At 46.1% G+C, this 15,000-nt stretch overlaps 2 protein-coding genes across 2 annotated transcripts in view; both read right to left on the reverse strand.

Moving 5' to 3' along the window:
* Nucleotides 1-719, reverse strand: part of LOC308166662 (clathrin coat assembly protein AP180-like) — a gene marked incomplete at both ends in the record, with an annotated part of 8,105 nt that extends 7,386 nt beyond the window's left edge. Inside the window, one exon of the mRNA XM_080540987.1 lies at nt 687-719. Within this exon, the coding sequence (XP_080397113.1) occupies nt 687-719 (33 nt within the window). The remainder of the gene's footprint in view (nt 1-686) is intronic.
* Nucleotides 720-1,272: 553 nt separating this feature from the next.
* LOC308166552 (clathrin coat assembly protein AP180-like) overlaps nt 1,273-15,000 on the reverse strand; it is a gene marked incomplete at both ends in the record, with an annotated part of 26,141 nt that continues 12,413 nt past the window's right edge. The window contains 8 exons of the mRNA XM_080540877.1: nt 1,273-1,338; nt 7,770-7,811; nt 7,936-8,042; nt 8,276-8,387; nt 8,653-8,746; nt 9,534-9,636; nt 9,874-9,949; nt 13,449-13,591. Coding sequence (XP_080397003.1) covers nt 1,273-1,338; nt 7,770-7,811; nt 7,936-8,042; nt 8,276-8,387; nt 8,653-8,746; nt 9,534-9,636; nt 9,874-9,949; nt 13,449-13,591 — 743 coding nt within the window. The remainder of the gene's footprint in view (nt 1,339-7,769; nt 7,812-7,935; nt 8,043-8,275; nt 8,388-8,652; nt 8,747-9,533; nt 9,637-9,873; nt 9,950-13,448; nt 13,592-15,000) is intronic.

Raw genomic sequence — 15,000 nt, forward strand, 5'->3', positions numbered from 1 at the left:
ACATGAGATTGAACTCACAGCAGATCAACATCAGTTGACCACAGTAGGACTTTTTAAATTGTAATTAGGAGAGAGAATGAATGAGTAAGAAGGAAAGGAGTGCATTACTCACCTTGGTTGGTGACCTGTAAAAATGGACAACAAGCCAGAGTTAAAACTAATGCCAGAATCACCGTCAGATGCCGTGCATCATGAAGTATAATGACTGTCACTCAGTCATGTCCAAGCGAAGGCTAAATGACCACTTAGTTGTTTCAGTTTAGCTGACAGGGAGTATTTAGGGTCAATTCAATTCTGAAAAAACAGACTGCTTTGGATTTGGTACTCTCTACACAACACTGAATAAAACAAATGTCCAGATCCTCCAACAAAGCTTTTCATTCAGATTTCTCACACATAACAAACCCAATTGTTTTGCAATAACATGCATCAAAAGCTTTATGGTGGTGGGTCGCATTGAATTGAATTGAAATTTGAATTGACCCCAACCTGATTGACAGTAAACATACTCTAGGACAATGAGGTTAATATGAACTGTAAAGGGCTAAGAGACAAGGTTCAAGCTACTAGCATAATGAACCGTATGTAAGCCCTGAAATCAGCCCTGACAAGTTCATATTAAAAACGACAAAAATCGTAATCACAAAATTAAATACAGCACAATCACACATAGGCTGAGGGTTCACGCCAATTCTATCGAACTCCGCTTTGAACTTCATAGCCGTGGAATCCACGACAAGGAACGTTCAACTGTCAGTTCAATAGAATCATCATGTGAATGTCACAAAACAGCTGGAAAAATTATACAACCATAATTCATTATCAGTACAAGACAACAAAAACAACACATCGAGCCATCCCATCCCACCCCTGCCCCATCGACTGACGGATACAGCAGAATACTTACACCTCATCCCTGAGTTGAAAGAGAACAGAGGACATGACATGTCACATTAGCAGGCAGGCTAATCACGAACATCTGCTAAGACTTCAAACGGATTCTCTCAGTACCTCTGGGAGGATATGAAATATGACAATATGACTAAACAAATTCTACAACTAGTCTAATGGAAACAGACATCTAGAAAAGTAGCCCTGTATCCCCTGAGTTCAACAGCTGTTTGAGTGTGGTAAAAGAAAAAAAGTGTACACATACTGCTTGACTGAGGTAAACAGGCCTAGCGTACAGAAGGAGTATGCAGAACCCGGTGAGCTTGTCGTGTTGGAGTGTGGTGGAGCTGTTTGAGGCCAGCAGCTGTTTGAGTGTAGTACTTACGGCTTCTTCCCCTCCAGGGTGTTCAGATGGGTCTCCAGGGACTCCAGAAGACTCTCAGGGGCCTGCGGAATCCATAAGAGAAGGATCACGTGACCGCAGTAGTGAACAGATACACGCTGCAACAGTCGGGAAGCCACATAGTACTGACGTGTTGAACAGACACATTCATGAGATGGTCACAGGGCTTATTATGCTAAGTTGGTGTGACCTCTGCACTCAGGACAGGTGGGTCGACCGAAATGTAAACAGAACTCCAAAAGAATGAAGCTGATCCTCACTCCAAAAAACGAGATTGAAGCTTTCTTATTCGTAGTGTTTATATCACTCAGGGGTAGGTAAACACATGTTTGGGCCTAAGTCTTTGCCAGTGTCGACAGAGCTGTATTGTTCATGGAGAGACACACAGGTCAGGGGAATGTTCAGCTGAACGATGAAGACTCAGGACACACACATCATGTGGTGTCGAGTCTAAACCACTTTAACACGCACACACACACACACACACTTGATCAAAGAGGTTAAAGGGAGACTGCGAGGAAAGAGGGGAGGGACCACAGGAGGTCAAACACACAGCGGACACACAGAATGGTCACATTGGGCCATGGCAGAGGGAAACATGAAAAACAGAGGGAACATGAAAAACAAGGGCAAAATCATGTCGCAGCTCAGTCCATTCATCACATGACTGTAGGGAAACAGTCTCATGCTCGCTGGTGTTAAAACAACATGCCACAGATTCCCAAAATGCATTGGGACATGCTCCAGCACGCAGGAGGAGGTCTGTAGGCACATCACTGCCACACTTGGCGGCACCATCAAACACATCCATGATACATGCGCTTGGTAATCATGCCTCGATTAAGCGCTCAACGCTAAATAGGCCAGCTATATAAGTCCCTCTCTCTCACACACACACACACACACACACACAAACACACCACTTCCCTCATTAATCACTCTCATTTCCCTGCTCCATTTCCCTGGTCTACTTCCTAGGAAGACATACTCAAAGTCTTGGCAGTCGACTTGCAGTAATGTTGCCTGAAGTCTGAGAGGCCTATGGGTCACCAAGGACCTGATAAACCCTCATCTTCTCAGTAGGCATGAGTGTGCGTGTGCATGTGCGTGTTGTAGTAACCCCCACAATGTACCGGGTATTGACACCAGCTCAGCGGCCAGACACCAGACACAGACACAGACACAGACACAGACACAGACACAGAGCGAGCGCCCCCACCCCTGGCAGCCATAGGGGGGAGCCTGCCAGCCACGCCCACAAAGCCACCCCTGTCAACCCTCCTGCCCTGGCCTATGACGTGCCGAGGCTTTTACTTGGACTATATACAATGGAACCCTTAGTGAACAAACACTAAGGGCCCTATTATGCACTTCATAAGTCTTAAGCAATAAGACGAGGAAATGGTAACCCCCCAAACCCCTGCCCGCTCACTCCGCTCCTCCACCTCGGCTGGCCGACTGGCCCCACCTCCTCTACACAGCAGTCGGGCTGCCCGATCACGTCTCTTCACAACACTGGCTCCCCGCTGGTGGAATGAGCTCCCCACGGCCGTCAGAACGGCTGAGTCACTACCCATCTTCCGTCGTAGACTGAAGACCCATCTCTTCAGGTTACATCTTAACTGCTCCTCCTGAGACATCTTCTGACCCTCACCACTACGTCTCCTAAAGACACCCGCTTTCCCCTCTACTGTGTCCCTAAGAACTTCTATTGCCCCCCTTGTACTGTTTCTCAGTTTCTCCAGAAAAAAAAAAAAAATTTGTTTTAGTAGAAGGCGATAGGGAGAAGGTTTTTTCTTCTATCAGTGGCCCCAGGCCCGAGCTAGATTACTCTTCCTGCAACGAATGGTGGATTGCTGATTCACATGCTTAGTATTCAAATGTATTGATTGTAAGTCGCTTTGGAATAAGGCGTCTGCTAAATGCCAAAAATGTAAATGTAAAAATGTAACGAGGCGGTAGATCTAAACTTAAGACGTGGAGGCGTGGTCAAGGCCACTTTGCTATTATGCGTGCGGTAGTGGGCGCCTAAGACCCGGCGCTAAGCCCAGAAATTAGTCATGGGTGTGTTTTGGGCGTCTTCTCAATCAACCCAATCAGCGTGCCAGGTGCCATTCCCTTTAAGAACCGGCTGCGTTAAGTCATAAGCGCTATGCTATTATGCAGTTCATAGGCGCTAGACTTCATGCACGTTTTGAAACACGAGCGCGCCTCCGCGGTTTGTGCATGCGCGCCGACCGTCTAGCGCCTAAGAACTTTTCAAACCACTTCTTAGCACTAGGCGCAAAGTCAGATCGCATAATAGCAGGGGCGCCTAGCGCACTTCATTAACATATGAACACTCCCACAATGAGTAATATATGCACGGGAGTCTTACGTCTTATGTGTGGGCGCCTAGCGACACCTGCATAATAGCAGTAGCGCGTATGAAGCGCATAATAAGGGTGGCGGTAGGTCTTAACCTGGCGGTGCGTCTTAATTAAGACTTAAGACGGCAAGTTAAGAAGTGCATAATAGGGCCCTAAGAGCCTAAGTTGAACTTTAACTCTTGTTGAGTTCATCATTCTTTTGATTAAATACGCTGGTGAGGCTGGACTGTTCCCTGGTGTCTGTGTCGTTCTCTACCTAGGTTGTGCTCAGTATACCCGGTCCAACATAGTGGTTATTACTGTGTGTGTATGTGTGTGTGTGTGTGTGTGTGTGTGTGTGTGCGCATGCGCGCGTGTCTGCCCACTCCACCACAGAACAGACTGGCGGAGGATTTATTGTCACAGAGCTGCCACCAGAGAGACAGGTCCATCACTCCTAACAACTAATATGCCATGCTCAGACACAACAGGGTCCTCGCGGTGGTGCGTAGGTGTCCTCAAGACGCGCCTGATATGAGAAACCTGGAACAGATTAATTCAAGTCATTCTCAATGACTCAGATGGGCAAGATGTCCAGGGAATATTATGGGACAGAACGTCTCGACAAGGTCCACATAGTTGGCAGCAGTGTTCCAGTAATTATTCTGAAGCATCGCCTCTGAGGAAATTCAAATGAAAATAATGACTGAATTAATGGCACTTTTCTGCATCTCCTAAAGCTACATAATACAGCTCTGAAAACCAACGAGGGACGTCCGTCCTGTCAGATACATAAACAGCTCTATGAAGACGTTCAGAGATGTGATACGGTAGTTGAAACTCACAGATAATAACAGAGAACAAAAGAGGCTGTTGGTATAGCATCCTTCTTCCTCCTCATGTTGTTCCACTGCTATTGCCTCTTTGGGATTACAGCACGGTAGGATTGTCGAGATCAACCACCATTGATGAATGAATGAATGAATGAATGAATGAATGGTCTTTATTGTCATTGCTATAGTACAGGTACCAAACAACGAAATTTGGGAGGGGTGGCTCCCCTGGTGCTAGGAAAGAAAAAAAAAAACTAAAAAAACAAGAAGGGAAAGGAGCTGGTTTACATAAATAAAGGCTATGTACACTATCCACTATACTATACTGTACAGATAAGACGACTAGGGTTGTCATATTGCACATAGTGTTATTGCACATTCATTTAAAGTGTCGCAGTTTGCAGGCTTGAAATGTACACATTTGTGCCTCAGCACTACACCTGATTTTTTCAATCACATGGTACCTGTCTAACTGTTGTTCACTATAAAGGTCAGATCAAGAACTGATGTTTATTTTTTTTCAAAGGCCAGCGCTGTCAGGTACAACCAGGGATAAGAGAGAGATATGAGCTCTGTTGAACTCAGAGGATGGAGGTTTTCTCCTTGTCTCCAACTGAACTTAATTCTAATATTTAGAGAGTCAAGGTCGTATCTAAGCCTTCAGGTGGTTTCATAGTGATTAATGACTTACTGGACTATTGGACGAGAAGTATTCATTATAATTGATGGTGGAGTGACACTGTCACAGTTTTGTCACTGTCACCGTTCTCTGCATCCTAAAACACGGGCACTAAGTGGCCAATAACTCACTCTAGTGGGTCGGGACCGCCTTGCCAGGGAGTGCCACACACTCCCACACACTTACACAGACTCCCACACACTTACACAGACAGACTCTCACACACTTACATAGACAGACTCTCACACACTTACACTTACACAGACAGACTCCCACACACTTACACTTACACAGACAGACTCTCACACACTTACACAGACAGACTCTCACACACTTACACACACAGACTCTCACACACTTAGACAGACAGACTCTCACACACTTACACAGACAGACTCTCACACACTTAGACAGACAGACTCTCACACACTTACACAGACAGACTCTCACACACTTACACAGACAGACTCTCACACACTTACACAGACAGACTCCCACACACTTACACAGTCAGACTCTCACACACTTACACTTACACAGACAGACTCTCACACACTTACACAGACAGACTCTCACACACTTACACAGACAGACTCTCACACACTTACACAGACAGACTCTCACACACTTACACAGACAGACTCTCACACACTTACACAGACAGACTCCCACACACTTACACAGACAGACTCTCACACACTTACACTTACACAGACAGACTCTCACACACTTACACAGACAGACTCTCACACACTTACACAGACAGACTCTCACACACTTACACAGACAGACTCTCACACACTTACACAGATAGACCTGTTATCTTTCTCTCCCACGCACATAATAGTACCATTCATAATACCTAGAGCATTGTTGTTCTACAGTGCTGTATTCTCAACAATTAAACTACTATTGTTGTCAACTCATGTAGTAATAGAGAGAAGGGTTTTTTTCTATACAGAAAATAAGATACATTAATAGCACACATGGGGGTTAACATACAATATACCGAGTTAGCCCAGTAAAGGGAGCTCTTTCATTATTTTCCATAGGGATTTAGAAAGGTGGAATCTAGACACATCTCTGGTCAAGGAATCTCTGGTCAACTTAATGCCCCCCTAATGAAGCATATCATTCCTCTGCCCTTCCCACCACCACTAAGCATTGCCATAGCATGGCAGTAGGTCGGCCAAACCAGACACTTCACTGTCAACAACCTCCACCGTGCTGCTGCAGAGCCGACCCCTGCAATTGGCCGTGGATCAAATCAATCATGCACCTCTCTGCAGCATGGCCACGCCCCTCTGCACCAGCCCAGCGCTAAGATAAAGTCACACCAGAGTTCTCATCTCTGGTCCTGGAGTACGAGCACAAGCCAGTGCAGACTTTAGTTCCAGCCCTGCCCGGACACAGCTGTTTTGGTATCTACTTATTCAGTCTGGACGGCAGTATTTTCCTTCTCTTTGTTGTTATTTATTTTCCTTAAAGAGCATTGTATGACATGTCAGATATATAAATAAAGTTTGATTTGAATGATTTGATTTGGACCATAATGGACTGAATCAGCTGTGTTAGAGATGGGTTAGATCAAAGGCCTGCACACATCCAATAGCTCTCCATGCAGGGGCGGAGTTAGGAGACCTCCGGTCCACAGGGTCATCATTACATGCTCTCAGTGCATCCAAGTCATCCACACCACCCTCCTTTGCCACCAGAGGGAATAACCCCTGCTTTGTCTATAGAGCCTCCACAACACTAGAACCAGATCACATGACTGGTATCACTGCATCCTGACATGAGGCACATCGCTGTTAAAGCCACTTAAATGTCCCTTCCAGGTGATTCTAGATGCTGTGGAAACTCTATAGTAACATTCAGCGGACTAAGATGCAATCGTCGAGCTAAAACCATCTGTGGTGGTTCAGATCTTCAGATCTTGGCAGCGTAATAGCTCTAGCAAGCGTTGTCACTAGTCCAATCTGTTCCTTCAGTCACATCCAGCTTAAGCAGAGAATAGTCTGCTGTGTGCGCAGGTGTGCGCTAAAAAGACTCCCATTCTTTTCCTACTGTTTGCCTGTCAGCTTCCCAAAGCTAGCTATATACACACACTACTCACACTCTCAGCCTGTAAGATCAAGTTGCACCTCTGCAAGTAAGAAGAGAGGGGAGGGGGCACAGTAGCTGTCAATCACCAAGGGAGAAGAGCTCATTGTCTGGATGGGTGACAGAATGGATCCATGGGATACGCCCCTTCCAGGATGGGAAAAATGAAGCAGTCAAGCAATCAACTCCAGTTTGCTCACTGCTGCGTGGGTGTCATTTCGGAACTATAATCCCAGATAGTACAATGACCAGTGATTGGCCACTGGCTTCCAAATCCATACAATGAAGTCATAGTATGATTGGTGGAGACAGCTAGAGCAGAGAGTTTCCAAAGAGTCGTAGGCTATTCTATGCCCCCGAAACACATCATGCAACAGCAAGTTAAGAGAGCACCACAACAACAACAACGACATGCCACGTTACTACGTACTGGATATTTAGGAGGAAGGGTATCAGCTGACTGAAGATGGAGGACATGAACAGGACGTGCTTCAGACGTGAACAGGACTTACCAGAGTGAGCTCTGGGATGTCGTTTTTGTCAATTCCCACTGTCTGTAAAAGAAGACGGCGACTTTTCAATCGAGTCTTTGACACTAGGCTATTCTATGCTCGTTTTCATACCGAAGTGAGTTATGAATATTTAACAAAAATAGTCAAGATAAGATGAGTGTTTTACCTCAGCGATTTTGAAGAACTCAGACACCCGGGTCATCCGTGTCAGGAACCTCTTGTAGATCTCCAGGCCGTCTTTACACTGGCTTCTCTTCATCTTGAAGAACTTCTCTGGAAACAAAGACGATGGACGATCATTTGAACATTGAGCCTCCTTGTTATTAGGATTATCGTGCAGTATTACATTTACTGTAACAACAACATGACTCTGTAAACATGCTGTAGCACTCATAGAAACACTCATTTTCATGTCAATGAATAAACCGGCAATAGTCCAGCTAAAACACAGAGAGAAGTAAATCAGAAGTATATGGCTGTATCATAACGGTATAAATAACACTTGCCTAATAGATTGATGATGCCGTCGTTGTAGCAAGCGTATAACTTGATCAGGTCTTTGAAGAGCAGGAGGAACGCTGCGTTGATCACTCCATTGGTCAGGTCTTGGGGATGGACCTTTGGGAAATATTGGTTATGGTTCAACTTTAGGTTACTGCTTTATAGACTATTTATAGACTATCCTTCTGGAGGCAGTAATCTAAATTTAATGAGCCCTCTCTACCTCCAAAGTTGCCTGCTATGTACTGTATGGATGTAAGATGATTTTAGTGTTACAAAGCTTTCAGGAGAGACACTCTTGTTCAGGTAGTTCACAGGTAACTTGGGTAGCATGATAATGATGAGTCACATTGTTGAGATGAGTCTTGGGTTGCGTACTCACTTCAAACTCCAGCAGTGCGTCTAACTGGCTCTGCAGGGTGGGCATGCCTTTTAACAGCTTCTCTACGGACATCGTCCTCATCACCCCGTCAGCCCTGAGACAGACAGACAGACAGACAGACAGTTAGCACACGGGGATAGAGGAGTGGAGGACATGAGAGAGATCATATAGAATAGGTAGAACAGAATAGAACAGTACTTATTTTGTCTACTTGTCTACACACCTTACAGACTGTACACACACCCTAGCTCTAGCACAGACATCATTATCTACACAGTCACACCGGGCTGTTCTGTATTCCGCCCGGCTGGCACAGACTCTGCTGCTGTGGGACCTTGCGTATGTCTTTCCTGCCAGCGTCTAACAGAGATGTCTGAATCAGAGTGTGAAGAACGGTTCACTTTCTGTACTCTACTGCTGCTTTGTGTTTTGTACAGGCATGACCACAGCCAGCCCACTCACTTTGCCATCATCCACCGTCTACAATCTATCCCTGGCCTCAGGACCCGGAAATGAGTCACTCCCACCTACTAAGAGGACCCTTGAGACTCGCAGGTGGCTTTAAATACTGCCTGCCGTTGTCTGAGGGATAGGGAGGCTGGGAGGCAGGGAGGGGGACGGCAACAGGTCCAGATAACTATCACGTTGTAGCCTACGCTGTATACATTAGAGACGGCTGTACTTGGAGAGGGAAATCGTTTTTTTTTTTTTTTATCAATAAAAGACAGGTAGGAAACATGAAGCAGTTCAGATAGAGAGGTTGTAATTCACAAAGGAAGAACTGAGGTTTAGGTTTGGGTATATTTATACTCTTTTTTAAATATACCCAATTTTATATACGCTTTGTACTGTGTACTGTATGCTTTTACTGTGAGACGTACCCCTTCTTCACTCTGCCGAAGTCGAAGGCCATCTGTCTGTAAGCGAAGGCCTTCTCGTTGAGATAGCGACTGTAGCGTCTGATAAAGGTGGACATGTCGTAGCCTGAGGGGAGGGGGGGAGGGGGGAGACAGAAACACCAGACAGGCACAATGTCACCTTGATGTCTTTCAACTGCCAAACATCCCACAGAGGACGCTTTTCTACAGTGCCAGAGGAGCCCATGCTCATTACCACGGAGACATAATCACCGTGGGTGACAGCTTGACTCACCATCAGAGCAGGTTAGTTAAGACACCGGAGAGAGACGCCAGTGGGGGGGGGGGAGGAGCTACTACTCACCATGGGAACCAGTTTTGTCCAGGAAGTTACTGAGGTTGAAGAGGGTGTTTCTAGAGGCCAGGAACTGGATGAACCTCTGAGGGGGAAGAAAATAGACACGGGTCAGGAGGGTCAGGAGGGTCAGAAGGTATACGTACTCTCTCTCTCTCTCTAGTAGGTACTGTAAAAACAAGATAAGGTAAGCTCAACAAAAGAAAAAAACGCATCTTCTGAAGGGCAGTTATAATGTGACACAGATACATGCACACACACGCACACACGCACAGGCACACACACACAGTATATACTGTGTACACAAACACAAACGCACCCACACAAGCTCGCTCATACATAATGTAATGCTGCTTTTAAGATCTTTATCTTCAAAGGAATGAGTCAAAAATTAAACAGCAGAGACCTGATTTTTTCAAGGTATTTCAAAGGGTCTGTTTGGTATTACAAACACACACGGTACACGGTTGCAGTGCAGAGGAAACAGGAGGTATTTCAGAAGTGTGATATCATCATAAGAAGTGTGATATAATCATAGGAAGTGTGACATCATCATAAGAAGTGTGATCATAACCTCATAACCACTAACAGCTTTCTGCATAACAGGAGGCAGCATACTTCAACCTCAGCAAATATGTTCAAGTCAAGACTAAAAACCCATCTTTTTAATATTGCCTTCAAATGACTAAATAATTAAATTAAGATTCTAAAAACCCATCCTTTTAATATTGCATTTAAATTACAAAATAATTAAATTAAGATTATATAATGATTCAAGCACTTTGAGCTGCAACGTTTGCAGGAAAAGCGCTATACAAATAAAGTTATTATTATTATATTATACTTTTCTCTCTTTCTGTCACTCTCTCTCTCTCTCTCACTCTCTCTCTCTCTCTCTCTCTCTCTCTCTCTCTCTCTCTCTCTCTCTCTCTCTCTCTCTCTCTCTCTCGGTCTCTCTCACACACCCGCACGTACACCCCCCACCCCACACACACAGACAAATAAATGTTCATGTATGCTCGTTTAAAAAAGCTTTTGTTTCAGAAGTCCATTGCCAGTTTAATTAGGAGAGAATGAGAGAACCTCCCTGGAGAATGATAGTGTCCTTCCCCTCGTCCCTCCGCCAGACAACATGCTGTTCACACTACACGCTCTCTGTCTCTCTCTGTCTCACAGTCCCTCACCAGCCGCCTCACAGCAGACGCTGAGTTAATCCCTACACACCTCCCTCTACACACACACACACACACACACACACACACACACACACACACACACACACACACACACACACACACACACACAGGGGTCTAGGGAAATACATGGAGAGGGGCTATAATTCATAAGCCAAACACACACACACACACACACACACACACACACACGCACACGCATGCATACACACGCACGGGCACGCAGCCCGGAAAATGGAAAGTATTATAATTAAAGTTAAAATGTCTCAGAATTGGACTTTCCATCAAAACAGGGAGTGATGAACAATGGAAGACCAATGCCTGAGCTTAAGGACCTACTTCAAACGAAGTGACAGAAAATAACACTTGTTTCAAATAGAATGGTACTGCAACTCCCTGGCTGTCAGCGCATAGCTAGCCATAGCACTGTCGCGGGAACATAGATATGGCTTTTAGGATATATACTTCATTATCATTACAAGTAAGACCATGGAATATATATTTTAATTTGTGTTAAATGAGTATGAATAGTGGAACTGCATTTGCCTATAAAACGTGAATCGAATACGTAAGTTACCTGCATGCGTGTGTTACCTTTATCCATGTGCAAAGCTGATATGAAATATGAAACATACGCTCGCCAATACTATTGTGCAACCTGCCAATTGAATGGTGAATTGAAGCTACCTCTATCGGGTTCATATGTGTGTAAATCTGGCTCTGACTAGCCAGTGCCTCCCCAACCATTGTCCTCACTGCATGTCACTGGCACACACACACACACACACACACACACACACACACTATGGCAATCCCCTGGCCCAGACGGGGAAATAAAGGCCTTCAGCACCACGGTCAGCGGCCGGCACGACCGCGTCATAGTGGGGAGATATCCTCTCTGAGCCCAGCTGGCCCGCGTTGAGCAATCAGGCGGATGGCCGAGGGAAGAGCACCCCCACTCACTAACCTAAACCGGCGCACCTGTGCCTCATGGAAGAGGAGCCGGGAGAAACCCAGAAGAGAGAGAGCGCGGGACGCGAAAGAGACGGGTGAGAGACAGAAGCCAAGAGATGGGTGAGCGCCGGTGAGCGCCGGATACTGGCAATAGCATAATACCATTTGACGTAACCGTGTTCTGTTCAGTCTCCCCAGTAACGGCTGGGAGTGGCCAGACGAGTGGGCCCGGCGGGAGACCGCAAGATGGGAGACAGCTGCTGCCCACGAGCCCAGAGAATCAATACCCGGGCCTCACTCTCCTTTGCCCTCGAGACGAGGAAGAACCTTGGTTATACCGGATGATACCGTTTATCTTCTTGTTTTATTAAATACGCCCCGCAGAGGCTGCAACGTCCCCCGGCCTGTGTGTCGTTCTCTGATTTGGGTGTGTGCGTTGCCCAGCCGGTTCCAATGGCTGCCACAACACACACACACACACACACACACACACACGGACACACACGGACACTCACTCAGCCCCTACTGGGTTGAGATTAGTAGAGGGAGGATGCGTTTTGATGAAGAGACCTCATCAAATAGCCGCAACAGCCCTGTGTTACCAACGGCAACATAAGTCCCAATGTCCTCTCCCATTGATTCCTACTGTAAAGACGGCATGGGATTTGATTATCTGCTTATCAGGGCATCTCTCTGTCTGCTCTGTGTGATCTCTCTGCATCTGCCTCTTCTCTCTCTCTTCCTCTCTCTCTCTCTCTCTACCCCCTCGCTCTCTCCTCTCTCTCTTTTGCTCCCTCTGTTCTCTCTCTGCCCTCTCTCTCTCCTCTCTCTCTCTCTCTCTCTCTGACATCTGGTTCTCCTCCCTCCATTGTGTCAGTGTGGTGGTGGAGCAGCTCTCCAGGATGTAACAGTCAGCTGTGTTTAGACAGTGTTCCCATCTGCTTATCTGTACCGGCATTGGCACGGGTTGACCTCAGTGACCCCCATAAAACAAGATGGAGGACGAATCAATGACTGGATGAATGGATGAATAGACACAACCATTATGTTCATCCCATTGTATTCCCATATGTATACTGTAGTATATGTATAAGGTATGTATAATGGGTATAATTTGTGTCTCCTACAGCTCTTTGACCATCCTCAGATACACCCTCATCCACTCCATGACAACCAGACTCATCCACTCCATGACAACCAGACTCACCCACTCCATGACAACCAGACTCATCTGCCTTAAACCTTAATCAGCCCTCTAGAGAGCTCTCTCCGTGAACAAAGACAGACCACAGCAGGTCCAATTATATTGAGAGAGTCGTAAACTGACCCACAAAAGCCATTTCGATCCCAGCTAACCTGATGCCAGCTAACCACACCGCAGGCCTCATGTGACCTGTAGTCCTAAGAGTGCTGTCCTGTAGTCCCAGTGTGACTCACCTCGTTGCCCTGCACCATCATGTGGTGTGTGGTGACCAGGGCCTTGAAGACCACCACCCAGCTGGCGTTGCCCGCCCGCTCAAACAGTGTGTCGGCCATGGAGGGGATGTTGACGTTGGACTCCTGCGTGGCCAGGACCAGGTCTGGGGGAAGAGGGGAGGGGGGATTAAGGTTATCGGTCAACATAACACTAACATTGGGGAATGGCATCCTCAAATCTTACGAAGTTCTTCAGCTGCAGGGTTAAAGGGTTCAAATCAAATCAGATCAAATTAAATTTGAATGGTCATTTATACGGCATACTATATTTATACTTATATTTATAGGCATTTCGGTGTCTGGTACTTGTACTCTGCAATGACAATAAAGTTGAATATAATCTAATCTAATACAATATACAAGATATCATGTAATGAAATGCTTTAAGGTAAGCAACTCCTCAACAATGCAACAATCAAATAGCAGTGCAATTAGCAGTGCAATGTCATAATAATAAAAAAATAACAAAACCACATGGACACATTAAAGTAGAGAGCCTATCCTGTGCTTTAGTTATACAGCAGAGGAGGCTGGTGGGAGGGAGAAATCGGAGGACAGGCTCATTGTAAATGTGTGGAAATCCTCATTCCGTTCCATGCATCCTCCGGTTTCTTCCTCTACCAGCCTCCGCTGTCGTACTGAATGACTATTCTTGTCACGTCAAACATGGAGGTATGTATTTGATGTCACTTCGACGAGGCAAAAGCAAGCCGATCTTACTGGTGTCTGAACTGAGCTGACATTGACTGGCCTCCTCATCGTGTCCTTGCTGTCCCTGCTCACACTGGCACAGTATAAAGGGAGGACGGAGGACAGAGGAGAGGAAAGGAGGAGGAAAGGAGAGCAGACAGACACAATCACCCATCCACCCACTGACCCTCCCACACACACACACACACACACACACACACACACACACACTGACTGATGCCATCGTCTGAGACAGACAGACACAATCACCCATCCACCCACGCACCAACCCGGCCAACCACCCTCCCTCCCACTGACCCTCCCACCCACCCACACACACACACACACACACACACACACACACACACACACACACACACACACACACACTGGCAGATGCCATCGTCTGAGGAGACAGACAGACGGAGAGTGAGGGGAATCTCAAGCTGGTCTGTCTCTCTCTCTCATACACAATAAATCAACTCTGTTGAGAGTGTTTACTGCAGTACGCGACCTCTCCTCAGGATTCTGTGACAGTTCTCTAATAGCGAATGGGTGATTTATGAGATAAATCAGAGAGAGAGAGAGAGAGAGAAGAGAGAGAGAGAGAGAGAGAGAGAGAGAGAGAGAGAGAGAGACAGAGACAGAGAGAGAGGCAGAGTCTCTTTACTCGATATATGAATAGGTGTAGTTCTAATAGCTCTTATTTAGCAAAGTGGGGAATAGGGAAAAGGATGAGAGGTGATCAGGCCACTGGGAGAAGTCAGTCCTTGCGCTGTATAATACATCTCTGTCACTGTTCTGCCAAGACACTGAACCAGCT

The sequence above is a fragment of the Nansenia antarctica genome, assembly GCF_963989245.1.
Source record: "Nansenia antarctica genome assembly, chromosome: 10".
Taxonomy (NCBI): domain Eukaryota; kingdom Metazoa; phylum Chordata; class Actinopteri; order Argentiniformes; family Microstomatidae; genus Nansenia; species Nansenia antarctica.